The following is a 17,642-nucleotide window of genomic DNA, read 5'->3' on the forward strand; positions in this document are numbered from 1 at the left end:
GTGGATGAATGAAATGTGAAACGTGGGACCAGCCGCTCAAATCTGCGAAACAAATTTACCTACGAGTACAAATAAAGCGACCGAATCATGAGGACAAAAATAAAACAGAACTCCAAACAGACCCGGAGTTGTGTTTTATTTGAGCTTTGGAGATGTAAACAAACTAATACCAAAGTGTTACTCAAACATCATGTGTGAATGAAAAAAAAACAACACATCCCCGGGTTTGTTTGCGATGAGGAAACAACATTCTAACACTGAGTGTGTTTACATGCACATCAATAACCCGGTTATGATCGGGTTTTTTGAGTATCCCGGTTTCTTGATGGTGCATGTATACGCAGTAACCCGGTTTCAGTAACCCGGTTTCAGTGTCCCGGTTATTAGAAACCGGGTTACTGTAGCTGGTTTATTCCGATAGTAACCGGGTTACTTGTGGCATGTAAACGCAGTATCCCGGTTACTGCAACATAAAGTTGAGTGCGCATGCGTCCAAAAGACACTTTCCAGCCTTTCACCACAACAGTAGTGACATAAATAAATTGACAACATAAATAAAGTGACCAAACGAGTGAAATGACTGTAAAATAAAGAGCTGCGCTAAACCTGCACACGTACAATCTGCACTCGTACGACCTGCACTCGTGTGACGCTGAAAAGCTAAAACATGAACTATCTCCTATACTCTACACGCACAGAACACACTTACCATCATTAAACACCTCTTCTGTCACAGAAATAACACACATAATCCAGAGAGTCGTGTCATTTAGTCCAAAAGAAACTGATCGCATCAGCGGCGCAAGGAGCGAGTTGTTTTTATCGCCGCTAACAGTTTATGCTAATTAGCCAAACGGTCTTAAGTTTCGTTTCTGTAAAACGTAAATAAATGTGATCACAGCTGAATTATCTGATCAAACGGGCTGATGTGTCTATAGTGTTTATGGTTTATATGTTGTAAAGTTGAGTTTATTTATGCAGAAGATTTTAATGAAGAATCTGCACAGTGGATTGTGGGAGATCTCGTAGCTCCTTAGCTTCTTATGCTAAAGGAGCTCACGGTTTGTATTTTTCCTGGTTTATGAAATCGATTTAAGTTAATTTTTGCGCCTGCACATTTGTAAGATTATGTCAAGAAACCGGGATACTCCATTTGATCATGTATACGCGGATATGAGTGTCCCGGTTTCTCAGTGCGCATGTAAACGCAGTAACACGAATACTGACATAACCGGGATATGGCTAATAACCGGGTTATTGATGTGCTTGTATACACACTCACAGACTCTTTAAATATAATGAAGTTAACTGTGTTTTAGTGGAAAAATTACTCTGATCTGCCGTGTGCACTTCACTTTTATTCTCCTTCTGTTTGTGAAAATTGCTCTCATCACATTTCATTTTCAGTCCCAGCGGCTCACGTCCTCAGCGGGGCCCAACGGTCAACGGTCAGATCATGTTTCTCAGTGTTTTTCCATCTCCAAACATGAGCTCCTGTTCCATCTATCTGTTCTATTGATCGAGCGAGCGGAGTTTGGCCGTGCTGCTTCACTTCTACGTGTTAATACCTCTGGGACTTTTGTTTACTGAGAGGAGACGGTGATTAAAACTTGAGGATTTCTTTTAGGGGAAAATGTCTAAGTGAAATGTGAAGTTTCAGTTTTGTGGGGCTTTTTAAAATTTCCAAATTAATCCTAAAACAGGACTAAAACAGGAGTAAACCAGGATTGAACCAGGACTAAAACAGGACTAAAACAATAAACCAGGACTAAAACAACTAAACCAGGACTAAAACAGGAGTAAACCAGGATTGAACCAGGACTGAACCAGGACTAAAACAGGACTGAACCAGGACTAAAACAGGACTGAACCAGGACTAAAACAGGACTGAACCAGGACTAAAACAATAAACCAGGACTAAAACAGGACTAAAACAAGACTAAACCAAGACTGAACCAGGACTAAAACAGGACTAAACCAGGACTAAACCAAGACTGAACCAGGACTAAACCAGGACTGAACCAGGACTAAACCAGGACTAAAACAGGACTGAACCAGGACTAAACCAGGACTGAACCAGGACTGAACCAGGACTAAAACAGGACTAAACAAGGACTAAAACAGGACTAAAACAGAACTAAACCAGGACTAAAACAGGACTGAACAAGGACTAAAACAGGACTAAACCAGGACTAAACCAGGACTAAAACAGGACTAAAACAGGACTAAACAAGGACTAAACCAGGACTAAAATGGGACTAAACCAGGAATAAAATGGGACTAAAACGAACTAAACCAGGACTAAACCAGGACTAAACCAGGACTGAACCAGGACTAAACCAGGACTGAACCAGGACTAAACCAGGACTAAACCAGGACAGCAGGAGTGTCAGGACGGGCGAACACAGGTAAATGTAACGGAACAGAACTCCACTCCCCACCAGGTGAAGTGCAGCCTTCGCCTGATCGCTCTTTGCAGACACCCTGCTCCACAGGCTCAGGGTTCTCTCTCGCTCTCAAGTCCAAGATTAGTCCTGGTTTAGTCTTTGTTAAGTTAATTTCTAAGTTAATTAGTATTTGGGGGGATCGCTGTTTTCAGGACAAATTGGAGGAATCTTATCGGAACAGGGCGGTTTCTGAAATGATTGCCACAAAAATGTCCGAGCGCGACTACAGACGGCCCAATGTCAACGAAAAATAAACGAGCCACATACAAGGAGGCTACAGTCTCAAACAAACGAAGCGGCCGTGGACGTGCAACCTGTCCATTTTACAAAGAACTGGACCAGATTTTGGGAGACAAGACCAGCATTCCATAAACACTGAGCATGCTTGCTGCACATGACGTCGGCGTGGCTTCCAATGCACATGCGGGACACTTTTGGGGCGTTTAAAGTTCACACTGGAGATCACAAACAAGTCGCATTTAATCGGAAATGTGAACGACCTCGAAAAAAAATCAGATTTCACAAAAAGTTCACAGTTCTTTTATCGGTTCATTCACGTTATTATTGTCATTATTATTTTTTTTCTTTTCATCTACTCTTACTTTAATGTTAATCTTAGGTGAAAAAAAAACTAGCTTAAAGGTTGTATGGAGGATTTTTTTTGTTTGTTTCAAATTGTCAGTGAAAGTTTAAAATACCATTACAGAGACGCAGCAGCTTTGTAATTATGATGACCAAAAAAAAGAGAATGAAAATCTATCAACCGTGGACGTAGTGAGGGCAGATAAACATCAGCCAATAGAAAACGAGGCTCCCTCATTTTCTATTGGCTGTTAGGTCGTCAATCAAACTCCCTACGTTTCTAGTGTAACTGACTCGTCGGAGCGCGGGGATTACGTGGTTTACGCAGCGGTTCTTAGAGGCTTTTTCAAACTGTCGCTTCCTCACATTTCGCACAAAGTTTGTTGAGATGTCGGACGAAAATCCACGACCAGTTCGCCGCAAAAGAAAGTCCGTTTTTGAGGTCGCTGAAAGAAGAAGAGAAGGGGAAAAGGAGCAAAGCCAACCTGAGGTGATTCTTGGAGATCTTTTCCAGCGTTTGGGTGAAAGAAGCAGATGAAGGGTCTAAAGACTGACACGTCGGTCGCTAAGTTACTTCTAGACAGGTCACTTCAACAGTAATTCTGGATACAAACAAGCGTGATTTCTAGAGTAATGAGGCGGGAGGAGGTGTTTCTACTGAGGGAGCTGTGGAGGAGGAAGGTGGTGTCACGCTTGCACGACATTTGAAAAAGGACTGTCGCTGTATTTCTCTTCCCTTAAAAAAATGCTCTATACAACCTTTAAAGGTTGTATGGAGGATTTTTTTTGTTTCAAATTGTCAATGATAGATTATAGAGGTGCAGTAGCCTTGTAATTATGATGACCAAAAATTCATCAACTCTGGATGTGGTGGGGCTAAACATTTGCCAATAGATAACGACACTGCCTCGTTATCTGTGAGCTGACAGGCTGTCAATCAAACTCCCTACGTTTCTAGTGTAACTGACTTGCCTGCGCCGCCGGTACGTGGTTTACGTACGACTGTCACGCAGTCCACAGACGCAAGACGCAGACGCTGTTTACTCCACCAACGCAACAGTTCTTAGCGGCTTTTTTTAACTATATCTTCCTCGCAGTTCGCACAAAGTTTGTTGCAATGGCGACAAGAATCCAGGAGCAGTTACCGCAAAAGAAAGTCCGTTTTTGAGGTCGCTGAAAGAAGAAGACAAGGGGAAAAGCAGCGAAGCCAAACTAAGGTGATTCTTGGAGATTCATTCCAGCGATGGCGCAACTGAAGCAGACGCAGGGTCTAAAGACTGACGCACTGGTCCACAAATTACTCCTGGACAGGAAACTTCTGCTTATTATGAAAACGTACTTTATTTCCAAGAGCAAGACAAACGTTTTTCAGGACACGAAAGCGATATCCTATGTCTGAAAACGTAATTTTCAAGGCAAAGAAAGAGTCCGCTTGCTGCTGCGTGTTGTAACTAGTTCATTCGCACTGAATCTCCGCGCAACCTTCTCTGCTCCCCTTTCCTGCTCCTCTCCCCGCTGCCCGATCCGCTCTTCTCCCTGCTCCTCACTTCTCTCGTCCCTCTCGCCTCACGAAATGTCCGCGCACCCGCTCCCTCCCCCGCTCCTCACTTCTCCGTCTTGCCTAACCAACACTGTAGTTAGTTGTTTACAAGTCATGTGCAGTTCACCGGCTGTAAACAAACCTGTTTCTGGCGTAAGGAGGAGGAGGGAGGAGGTGTTTCTACGTAGGAGCTGTAGGGGAGGGGGGGTGGTTTCACGCATGCGCAACATTTGAAAAAGGACAAACAGTCGCTGGATTTCTCGTTCCTTGGAAAATCCTCTATACAACCTTTAACAATTTCCACAAAACAAGACAAGAGATACGAGATTGGGGTCAACAAGAACGAGACGAGATGAGAATTTTTCCACGTGTCCACGATCTTTTGGCGATTTTGTCTCACGAGATCTTGTCCCATCCCTAATAAATACTGGCTTATGCTGGAAAAAAAAAAAAAAAAAAAAGCACCGAATAAACTGCCAAAAATTGATCAAATAAAATAAATACATTTCAGTTTTAAGTTTTACGGACAGTTTAGTAGTTTAGTTTGGAAAATAAAATCAGAATTAGGTCAGATTACCGAAGTCTTTTGAATCTAAGACACTCGAGTCGCTCAGTCTCTCCACAGGTTGGATCAGTTTGTCTATAATTGACGTCTCTGGGCGCTTAAAGACACTGAAAGATTTCCCATTAACCTTTTAATCCCCAGACGCTCTCCCCAGTCTTTTTTTTTTTTTCTTCCCTTTATTTATTATTGACAAACCCGAGGAGGTCGGGCTTCACACTCAACCAAACACCACCCACACATCACATCTAGAACTACTCATACTTAATACACACACATAAGGAACTACTACTACTACTACTACTACTACTACTACTACTACTACTAGATAACAGATAAGATAAGATATGCCTTTATTAGTCCCACAGTGGGGAAATTCCAGTGTTGCAACGCGCCATTTCAGAACAGCAGGAAAAGGTAACATACAAAAAAAACAGATAATAAATAATGTCTTAAAAATAATTTAAAAATAGACTTAAAAATAATTGCACATGGATATAATTTAGTAGTGTTTGTTGTACAGTCTGACAGCAGCAGGAAGGAAATACCTAACTACTACTACTACTACTACTACTACTACTACTACTAATAGTAATAATAATTAAAATAATAATAAAGACTAAAAAAGAACATAAAAAACACAAATTAAAAAGTAAAAGTAAAACAAACAAAGGGCCCACACCATATTAAAATAAAGAACACAAGAAGTAAACAATAACAATAATGATGAAAATACCAAAATATTGATTTATCGTATCGTTCAATGTGATGATACGGTATCGATATCGTGGGCTGCTGTATCGATAGTAGTTTTTGGTATATTTTACTAAATTATTTTGTTACAGCGCTACAGTTTTGTTGCTTGTTTAGAGGGAAGGAAACTCGTTTATGCGACACATTTGACATTTTCGCTGCTTTGCTTTTGGATGTTTTTCATATTAACTTTGGACAAGAAGTGGTTCAACAAAGACTTTTAGAATCCCAGTGAATCAAACCGATTTGAAATATATCGTATTGAATCGAAAGTGCACTGTATCGAGATTTGTATCGTATCTCGGCCTGTGTATCGTGGTATGTATCGTATCGGCAACTTCTTAATGATACCCAGCCCTAATGATGATGATCATTATTACTATATCCCTAATACCAGTGAGCAAATATTCCATTTCCTATAGGTGAGTTTCAGCTGACGTCATTGTTATTAAAAGCCCGCGTTGCATGCTGGGAAATATTTTGGTCGGAGGCAAGAACCACGATAGCGTCAAACACAGTGCGTAACCTCGCGTATTTATCCCTGATAATGGTAAATTCCTGCTGCATTATCGGATGCACAAATAGAAGCACCGAAGAAGGAAAATGTCTTTTTCGTATTCTGAGTGAAAAGAACCACTAACGGTGAATTAAACGACTTTCAAACACCCGCAGAGCAAACGTAGAAGATCCTAACAAACCGTGGACTCCAACAAGTTCAACAACACATCGAGACTCTTGGAGGTTTTCATCTTTTCTGCTGTGAATGGCCCAGGAGTTTCCACCAAGTCATTGTGGATATCGCCCAAGTGAATATTTGTCCAGGTAGTTGGCGATTCAGACCAGAAATTTGGTTTGGTCCAGGCTTTTGTCGGGGTTGAAAAGGGTGATTTGTCGTCCGTCGATGCTTATGACCAATTTCTGGTCTAATCGTCTTGGGTCCTCTGTCGTTAGAGTGGATAAATAACCGGGATCAATACCTTTTACATGCTTTCTCGCTCCGTCCGTCATGTTGAATTAGTGTTTCTTGCCGCCGACCAAAATAATTCCCAGCATAGACCTTTTTCACAACAGAAAGTACCGTGATGTCGGGTAAACGTCACTTCCAGTTAATGCTTTTCTATGGCAAATGTCTGTGGAAATGTCTCGCGTATTTTCCTTCATAAATCTGCCCCATCACCAAATCTTCATCCAACAAGATCGACAAAGGATAAACATTCTAACATGAAGAATTTATCCACAACTATCAAGGTAAGAAAGACGAAAATTTAAAGGCGAACGATGACGACGCGTTAGTGAACTACTGAGCAAAACTAATGTTATGGTCATGAATAAAACATAAGTAACTTGTGAACTCAGACTGATTCTAGAATTAAAATGAAAAATCGATTTCTTGATGTAGATATTTGCATAGACAAAGAGATTTGTGCAGTTTAAATGCTGGACATGTAATCTCTGAACATCTGCAGCCTCCAAACTGCACAAATCTCTCTGTCTATGTAAATATCAACATCATGAAATATTTTTTTTAATTTTAATTCTAGAATCAGTCTGAGTTCACAAGTTACTTCTGTTTTATTCATGACCATAACATTAGTTTTGCTCAGTAGTTGTTCGCCTTCAAGTTTTCGTCTTTCTTACTTTGACAGCTGTGGATAAATTCTGGTTACACCCTTATCATCAGAAGGCCCGTTAATCAGAAAGCCCGTTAGAAAGCCCGTTAATCAGAAGGCCCACTAGTCAGAAGGCCCTTTAATCAGAAGGCCCTTTAATCAGAAGGCCCTTTAAACAGAAGGCCCTTTAATCAGAAGGCCCACTAGTCAGAAGGCCCACTAGTCAGAAGGCCCTTTAATCAGAAAGCCCAGTAGTCAGAAAATCATGACCTCTTCTATTGGTTTGTCAGCAACATTTCTCTTGAACAATTAATAAACTTTTGGATGTTTACCAATTAAAAATGGCTGCAACATCAACATTTTTAGAGATGCTGACAGTAAAACGCATAATCATGCATAACAGAATTAGCAAAGGCCAGCATTACTTAATTTGTTGGTTTACAAACCCACCAATGCTATATTAAAAGAAAAAGATTTAAAATAAAATTGAAATGAAGGTTGTAGAGCTCGAATTACTGAACCTGAAAATCGGACAATTATTAACCCTGTTACATTTAAGACAGACATTTCCACCCAAATCATTATCTCCTCAAACATTTTTGCTGTATTTTAAGGGTTTAATATATTTATTACTTTTAATATTTACTTTTTAAATATTTAAAACTTGAAATACAATTTCATTTGTAACAATTTGTAACACGACCTGAACATGGATTTTCTGACTAGAGGCTCTTCTGATGATAAAATTCTAAATTCTTCATGTCAGAATGTTTATCCTTTGTCGACATTGTTGGATGAAGATTTGTTGATGGGGCAGATTTATGAAGCTGGTGGAAAATACGCGAGACATTTCCACAGATATTTTGCCATAGAAAAGCATTAACTAGGAGTGACGTTTACCCGACATCGCGACACTTCCGGCCGTAGTGAAAAAGGTCTGTTACGTTTTTAAAGTCTTCTAAACATAAATTTGATATTGCTGAAGCCTTAAAAATTAAAAACTCTTACCTAACAAAATAATTGTGTTCATAAAAGGTGTGAACTTCCACTCAAAAATGCACAACACGATGTTTCTGGAGGGAATTTGACTGTACCCAAGATCGAACAGAAACCCAAAACTTGGCAACATAAGGACAAAAATTAAACAGGTGAAACTCTTCTTTCAATACAACCGTACATCTCTTCTTTGGTCCATATATTAATTTACACATATATGAACCATAAACCAGGTCAACAAACCTGCGCTCTGAAAGTTAAACTACAAATTTGAACATAAATTTCTGACCTTCCTCCAGCTCAGTCACAAACCACTGGGATTCGACTTTCTACAGTCTTGTGATATGATGTGATTCCGACCTATTACATAACACGGGATCAATGCTCGAGTCGATAAAGTTGCCATAGACACCTGTGGGAGTTCTCAGTCTGCAGGGCTCAGGTTTTGGCTCCTGTCGTTCATTAGAAGTGTGAGGGAATGTGTGGTTTCCCCGGGAGACGGTGTAGAAGGTGTGGATTGGGTCATATAGGGATCTGTATAGTGGATATACTGTACTCTATAACACGTTTTTCGGTGTAATTTGTTTCTTTTTTTTTTTTGTACTGCTTTGTAGGGCTGCAAAATTTACTCCTGTGAGCTTTGAGTCATGTTACTTTATGAAAAACAGACCTGGAGTTGTGTTTTGTTTCATTCACACATGTTTGAGTGCTCATTTATTCTTAGTCTGTCTCACAGTCCTGGACCAGGTCGGGTTTTAACGTTCTGGAATTTTACGAGGGGGTATGTGAGTGTGCGGACGGGTCAGGTGAATCAAATGAACAACAAATGGGAGAAAAATACTTGGCGTGCGTCTAGGGAGTCCGTTGCCCTGGAAACAAGTGACATTTCCCGGACTTTTCCCGGAACAATGGACCAGGCTGAGAGAGACTTTAGTGGATTTATTACATAAAACCATCAGCGGAGGAGATCGGCTCAACAGCTGCGCTCCTGGTTCAGTCCTGGTTTAATCTTGGTTTAGTCCTGGTGTAGTCCTGGTGTAGTCCTGGTTTAGTTCTAATGTAGTCCTGGTTTAGTCCTTGTTCAGTCCTGGTTCAGTCCTGGTGTAGTCCTGTTTCAGTCCTGGTTCAGTCCTGGCGTAGACCTGGTTTAGTCCTTGTTTAGTCCTGGTTTAGTCCTTGTTTAGTCCTGGTTCAGTCCTGGTTCAGTCCTGGCGTAGACCTGGTTTAGTCCTCATTTAGTCCTGGTTCAGTCCTGGTTTAGTCCTAGTTCAATCCTGTTGTAGTACTGGCATAGTCCTGGTGTAGTCCTGGTTTAGACCTGGTTTAGACCTGGTTCAGACCTGGTTCAGTCTTGGTTCAGTCCTGGTGTAGTACTGGCATAGTTCTGGCGTAGTCCTGGTTTAGACCTGGTTTAGACCTGGTTCAGTCCTGGTTCAGTCCTGGTTCAATCCAGGTTTAGTCCTGGTTCAGTCCTGGTTCAGTCCTGTTGTAGTCCTGGTGTAGTCCTGGTTCAGACCTGGTTCAGTCCTGGTGTAGTCCTAATGTAGTCCTGGTTTAGTCCTTGTTCAGTCCTGGTGTAGTCCTGGTTCAGTCCTGGTTCAGTCCTGGCGTAGACCTGGTTTAGTCCTTGTTTAGTCTTGGTTCAGTCCTGGTTTAGTCCTAGTTCAGTCCTGTTGTAGTACTGGCATAGTCCTGGCGTAGTCCTGGTTTAGACCTGGTTTAGACCTGGTTCAGACCTGGTTTAGTCCTAGTTCAGTCCTGTTGTAGTACTGGCATAGTCCTGGTTTAGACCTGGTTCAGTCCTGGTGTAGTCCTGGTTAGTCCTGGTTTAGTCCTGGTGTAGTCCTGGTTCAGTCCTGGTTCAGTCCTGGTGTAGTCCTGGTTCAGTCCTGTTTAGTCCTGGTGTAGTCCTGGTTCAGTCCTGGTTTAGTCCTGGTGTATGTATCGAGGTCTGTATCGTATCGGCAGCTTCTTAATGACACCCAGCCCTGATGCACTGTGTAACTTTTTGAGTGGTTGAGTCCGTCACTTTCTTGTTTCTATGGAGATGTCATTGTCGTGTGATTACAGGTGGTTTTATCACTCAAAAATACGTAGAAAAACAAACATTCTGACTGCGAGCGGGGTCGCCTCTCCACAGATCTGACCTGTAACTTGGACTGGTTTGGTTTCCGTGAAGATGGAAAGGTTTAATGCCACACTGCGAAACATTCCAGACAAAACAAAAACGTTCTCCGTGAAGATGTTACTGCTTTAAAATGACGTACAGAGGTGGATTTGACGAACCCTCCGCCGGAAAAGTTACACAATGCATCTTTAAACCAATTATTCATTCATTATTGTGATTCGGCACTTAACTCTGTCTCTTTGTTTCCTCTCGTAGCGTAAACAAAACTCGGCTCCGTACAGACCAGCGCGTCATGGCCTGTCAATCTCTTTGTCTCATCTCCTTTGTTATTTGAGTCCTAAACTGAACCCATTTTAGACCTGATGTAGACTCGGTTCGCTCCGCTTCTAGGTCCTGGTTCAGTTTTGGGTCTAGTCCCAAATTTGAGGTGGTGAATGAGCAAATGTGAACTGTGAATCTAGTTTCAGTAATCTAGTGATCTCTCCTGGTTTTAGACCTGGTTTTAGACCTGCTTTAGTCCTGGTTTAGTCCTGGTTCAGTCCAGGTGTAGTCCAGGTGTAGTCCTGGCGATCGGCTCTGAGGTTGCGGCATGTATATATTAAAATTCCACTACTGACACAGCATAGGATTAGTCCTGGTCTAGTCCTGATGTAGTCCTAGTTCAGTCCTGGTTTAGTCCTGTTGTAGTCCTGGCGTAGACCTGGTTTAGTCCTGGGTTAGTCCTGGTTCAGTCGTGGTTCAGTCCAAGTTCAGTCCAGGTTCAGTCCTGGTGTAGTCCTGGTTCAGTCCTGGTTCAGTCCTGGTTCAGTCCTGGTTCAGTCCAGGTTCTGTCCTGGCGTAGACCTGGTTCAGTCCTGTTGTAGTCCTGGCGTAGACCTGGTTTCGTCCTGGTTTAGTCCTGGTTTAGTCCTGGTTCAGTCCTGGTTCAGTCCTGGTGTACGTATCGTATCGGCAACTTCTTAATGACACCCAGTCCTGGTGCACTGTGTAACTTCTTGGTCGTTGGGTCCGTCACTTGCTTGTTTCTATGGAGACTCGGTTCGCTCCGCTTCTAGGTCCTGGTTCAGTTTTGGGTCTAGTCCTGGTTCAGTTTTGGGTCTAGTCCCAAATTTGAGGTGTTGAATGAGCAAATGTGAACTGTGAAAGCACCTACCAACGAGTCGGTTTGTACTGACCTGGTGTTTTACCGAGTCGTTCATGACCCCAGTGGTGTAAATCTCTCAATAACAAAAAAGGGGGAAGTTTCAGATCATCATCCGTGCATGTTTCAGTAATCTAGTGATCTCTCCTGGTTTTAGACCTGGTTTAGTCCTGGTTTTAGACCTGGTTTACACCTGCTTTAGACCTGGTTTAGTCCTGGTTTAGACCTGGTTTAGACCTGGTTTTAGTCCTGTTTTAGTCCTGGTTTTAGTCCTGGTTTAGACCTGGTTTTAGACCCTGTTTTAGTCCTGGTTTAGTCCTGGTTTTAGTCCTGCTTTAGTCCTGCTTTAGTCCTGGTTTAGACCTGGTTTTAGTCCTGTTTTAGTCCTGGTTTTAGTCCTGGTTTAGACCTGGTTTTAGTCCTGATTTAGTCCTGGATTTAGTCCTGGTTTAGACCTGGTTTGAACCTGGTTTAGTCCTGTTTTAGTCCTGGTTTTAGTCCTGGTTTAGACCTGGTTTTAGTCCTGGTTTTAGTCCTGGTTTAGACCTGGTTTGAACCTGGTTTAGTCCTGGTTTAGACCTGGTTTTAGTCCTGCTTTAGTCCTGGTTTAGTCCTGGTTTAGACCTGGTTTAGACCTGGTTTAGACCTGGTTTAGTGTCTGGCAATGAGTGGAATTACAGAAAAAAAAAGAAAAAAGGGATTTAGCCTAAAATGTGAAAACAGGAAAATCCCTCTGTGTAATCCATTTATTTCAACAAAGTAACTGTAATCCAATTACCACTCACTGAAACAGTAACTGTAACTGAATACAGTTACTCATAACTTGTACTCTGATTACATAACTCCGGTACATGTAATCTGTTACTCCCCAACTCTGTCCATGTGCCTTTAAACAGCATGTTCGCCGTCTTGTTGTGAAAGGATTAAGAACAGTAAAAGCAAACACGGGAACATTGTAATATTGATCCAAAAGAAAGAGTCAATCACAAGTGGCGTTCAGATTGTTTTGTCGATCAATCGTAACAGCGCAATTTGTTTCTTTAAAGATCCTACGTTACGCAAAATTGACTCTTGTGAGATTATTTTTAACAATGTATTTATTGAGATTTTCATATTAAAATATTAACAAAACATATAGAAATAAAAAAAAAAAAACAACAAAAGAAAAAACTAAATAAAAGAAAACAAAAACAATAACAACATGAATCACACACAGACAATAGGAGGGTTTCGGTCACGTGATCACGATGATGGGGGTTAGGGTTAGAAATGTCCTCGAAGTCCTCAGCTTTTCCTCTCAAAATAAATGTAAGTCTTTCCAACGCAAAACAAGACGCCGTTTCCACAGTCCAAACTTTTATAGGAGGCACATCCACATTTTTCCAAATCATGGTCAAGTTACAAAATCATGACTCTTGTGAGATTTAATCGGTGTTATAATGTTGTTCCCTCCTCAAAAACAGACCTGGAGTTGTCTTTACCTTTAGTTCAGTGAAGATCGTCAATTCCAGGTCTGAAATTATCCGAACGATTCTAGTGAAGGTGTGCGGAGTTTAAAAACACAGTGGAGCACTTCCTGTATTACCACGTGACATCATAAAGTGAACCAGAGTGTTTTCTGTTTGAGAGAAGAACTTCTAATGTGTAAATATGCAGGATTTGTGTGTTAAACATGTGTGAGTGAAACAAAAAAACACAACTCCAGGTCTGTTTGTGACGAATAAACATAATAACATAGATCAGAAAGTAACGTCATATAGACCTTTTCAATTGATACTTTAATAAATAAATTAATTAATCAGTACTTGGAAATTTCACAAGTATTGATCGAGATCAATACATCCTTTCTCCACTTCCTACTGTCCTGTTTTGATTCTACAAACTTTAAAGTCGTCCTTCTTTTTTAAGCCCTGGTTCAGACAATTTACTGCCAGTTTAGTCCCAACTGAGACCTACGTTAGTCCTGGTTGATCCTGGTTGACCTGGTTTAGTCCTGGTTTAGACCTGGTTTAGACCTGGTTTAGACCTGGTTTAGACCTGGTTTAGACCTGGTTTAGACCTGGTTTAGGTTTAGACCTGGTTTAGACCTGGTTTAGACCTGGTTTTGACCTGGTTTAGACCTGGTTTAGACCTGGTTTAGACCTGGTTTAGGGTTTAGTCCTGGTTTAATCTTGGTTTAGACCTGGTTTAGACCTGGTTTAGTTTTAGACCTGGTTTGGTTTGGTTTGCCTGGTTAGACCTGGTTTAGACCTGGTTTAGCCTGCTTTAGTCCTGGTTTAGTCCTGGTTTAGACCTGGTTTGGACCTGGTTTTAGTCCTGGTTTAGTCCTGGTTTAGACCTGGTTTGGATCTGGTTTTAGTCCTGAAAAGACTTGAAACAGTCCTGAAATAGCCTTGACATAAATCCTGGTTTAAACCTGATTTAGTCCACTTTTCTATCGTGTTCAATTCTAGTTTGGACCTGTTTTACGTGTGATTTAGAACTGGAAAAAGACTTTAAATAGTCTTGGAATAAATCCTGGTTTAGACCTGATTTAGTCCAGTTTTCTATGCTAGACAGTTCTTGACTGGACCTGTTTTACACGTGATTTAGAATTATAAAAAGACTTGGAACAGTCCTGAAATAGCCTTGACATAAATCCTGGTTTAAACCTGAATTAGTCCACTTTTAAATCGTATTCATTTCTAGTTTGGACCTATTTTACACGTGATTTTGAACTGGAAAAAGACATGGAATAGTCCTGGAATAGTACTGGAATAAATCCTGGTTTAGACCTGATTTAGTCCACTTTTATATCGTATTTGATTCTAGTTTGGACCTTTTTTAAACGTGATTTAGAACTCTAAAATCACATGGAATAGTCCTGGAATAGTTTTGGAATAAATCCTCGTTTAAAGCTGATTTAGTCCACTTTTCTATCGTGTTTAGTTCTAGTCTGGACCTGTTTTACGCGTGATTTAGAATTGGAAAAAAAAAAAAAAAACTTGGAATAGTCCAGGAATAATCTTGGTTTAGACATGATTTAGTCCACTTTTATATCGTATTCATTTCTAGTTTGGACCTGTTTTACGTGTGATTTAGAACTGGAAAAAGACTTTAAATAGTCTTGGAATAAATCCTGGTTTAGACCTGATTTAGTCCAGTTTTCTATGCTAGACAGTTCTTGACTGGACCTGTTTTACACGTGATTTAGAATTATAAAAAGACTTGAAACAGTCCTGAAATAGCCTTGACATAAATCCTGGTTTAAACCTGAATTAGTCCACTTTTCTATCGTGTTCGATTCTAGTTTGGACCTATTTTACACGTGATTTTGAACTGGAAAATCACATGGAATAGTACTGGAATAAATCCTGGTTTAGACCTGATTTAGTCCACTTTTATATCGTATTTGATTCTAGTTTGGACCTTTTTTACACGTGATTTAGAACTCTAAAATCACACGGAATAGTCCTGGAATAGTCCTTGGAATAGTTTTGGAATAAATCCTGGTTTAGACCTGATTTAGTCCACTTTTCTATCGTGTTTAGTTCTAGTCTGGACCTGTTTTACGCGTGATTTAAAATTGGAAAAAAAAAAAAAAAAAAATTGGAATAGTCCAGGAATAATCTTGGTTTAGACATGATTTAGTCCACTTTTATATCGTATTCATTTCTAGTTTGGACCTGTTTTACGTGTGATTTAGAACTGGAAAAAGACTTTAAATAGTCTTGGAATAAATCCTGGTTTAGACCTGATTTAGTCCAGTTTTCTATGCTAGACAGTTCTTGACTGGACCTGTTTTACACGTGATTTAGAATTATAAAAAGACTTGAAACAGTCCTGAAATAGCCTTGACATAAATCCTGGTTTAAACCTGAATTAGTCCACTTTTCTATCGTGTTCGATTCTAGTTTGGACCTATTTTACACGTGATTTTGAACTGGAAAAAGACATGGAATAGTCCTGGAATAGTACTGGAATAAATCCTGGTTTAGACCTGATTTAGTCCACTTTTCTATCGTACTTGATTCTAGTTTGGACCTTTTTTACACGTGATTTAGAACTCTAAAATCACATGGAATAGTCCTGGAATAGTCCTGGAATAGTCCTGGAATAAATCCTGGTTTAGACCTGATTTAGTCCACTTTTCTATCGTACTTGATTCTAGTTTGGACCTTTTTTACACGTGATTTAGAACTCTAAACTCACACGGAATAGTCCTGGAAAAGTTTTGGAATAAATCCTCGTTTAAACCTGATTTAGTCCACTTTTCTATCGTGTTTAGTTCTAGTCTGGACCTGTTTTACGTGTGATTTAAAATTGGAAAAAAATAAAAATAAAAATTGGAATAGTCCAGGAATAATCTTGGTTTAGACATGATTTAGTCCACTTTTATATCATATTCATTTCTAGTTTGGACCTGTTTTACGTGTGATTTTAAACTGGAAAAAGACATGGAATAGTCCTGGAATAGTACTGGAATAAATCCTGGTTTAGACATGATTTAGTCCACTTTTCTATCGTGTTCGATTCTAGTTTGGACCTTTTTTACACGTGATTTAGAACTCTAAACTCACATGGAATAGTCTTGGAATAGTCTTGGAATAGTTTTGGAATAAATCCTCGTTTAAACCTGATTTAGTCCACTTTTATATCATATTCATTTCTAGTTTGGACCTGTTTTACGTGTGATTTAGAACTGGAAAAAGACTTTAAATAGTCCTGGAATAAATCCTGGTTTAGACCTGATTTAGTCCAATTTTCTATCTTGTTCGATTCTAGTTTGGACCTTTTTTACATGTGATTTTGAACTGGAAAAAGATATGGAATAGTCCTGGAATAGTCTTGAAATAGTTTTGGAATAAATCCTCGTTTAAACCTGATTTAGTCCACTTTTATATCGTATTCATTTCTAGTTTGGACCTGTTTTACATGTGATTTAGAACTGGAAAAAGACTTTAAATAGTCTTGGAATAAATCCTGGTTTAAACCTGAATTAGTCCACTTTTCTATCGTGTTCAATTCTAGTTTGGACCTGTTTTACGCGTGATTTAGTCCTGGATAAAGACTTGGCTGAATCCTGTCATTATTTTAAACTCCCCACTACAACTCGCTGGAATAATTCTCCACAGATTCCAAACTAAATCTTAAGTTCCAAATCTTACCTCCGAACCACTCCGACGAGATGTTCTGCAGGAGCGTGAAGGGGATGCAGAAGAAAGTGATGAGGAGGTCGCTCACCGCCAGAGAACAGATGAAAATGTCCGTGGCAGTTTGGATCGCGCGCTTCTTCAGGATAATATAGATCACCAAACTATTCCCAGCGAGCGCGAGGACGAAAATAATCACGTAGAGAATCACGAACGTGGTTTTCGCGCAGTACGGCAACTCCGGGATGTAAACCAGCGGCTGGATGTTGTACGTGTTGATAAACTCCTCGCGCGTTAAGTTGTAATACTGCAGCGTTTTCTGGAGCATTTCTGGCGTGATTTTCGTCGAACCGTCTCCGGAGTTTGTGGACGCATCCGCCATGGTGTCATCCAGTGTAACCGAAGCGTAAAACAAGTCCGAAAGTCATGCGTAAAAAAAGGCGGTGCGCGCGCTCGTCGCCGTGTCTCTGGTGATGCTGGAGGCTCCTCGGACGCAGGAGGACTGGAGTGAAGTGACAAGACCGCCTCGCTCACTATCAAGCTCCGCGTGGAATAATGGAACCACCACGGCGCATGCGCAATGGGAGCACAAACGCGCGCACACAGACGCACGCCTTTCCTCCTGTCTTGGCATCCCCCCCCTGAGCGTCATCTGAGTACGCGTTGGAGCTCGTGTTCAATCGGAATGGTGTTTTTTGTTTTGTTTTTGTTTTTTTGTTTTTTAATCACATTTTTGTTCAATTTTATAATC

At 40.6% G+C, this 17,642-nt stretch overlaps 1 protein-coding gene across 1 annotated transcript in view; it reads right to left on the reverse strand.

Moving 5' to 3' along the window:
* The window catches only part of qrfprb (pyroglutamylated RFamide peptide receptor b), a 58,834-nt gene extending 41,561 nt beyond the window's left edge, over positions 1-17,273 (reverse strand). The window contains exon 1 of the mRNA XM_055150406.1: positions 16,907-17,273. Within this exon, the coding sequence (XP_055006381.1) occupies positions 16,907-17,273 (367 nt within the window). The remainder of the gene's footprint in view (positions 1-16,906) is intronic.
* Positions 17,274-17,642: the final 369 nt, after the last annotated feature.

Source organism: Boleophthalmus pectinirostris, unplaced genomic scaffold, assembly GCF_026225935.1.
Source record: "Boleophthalmus pectinirostris isolate CB_2022bp ecotype Guang Dong unplaced genomic scaffold, ASM2622593v1 HiC_scaffold_14, whole genome shotgun sequence".
Lineage (NCBI taxonomy): Eukaryota > Metazoa > Chordata > Actinopteri > Gobiiformes > Gobiidae > Boleophthalmus > Boleophthalmus pectinirostris.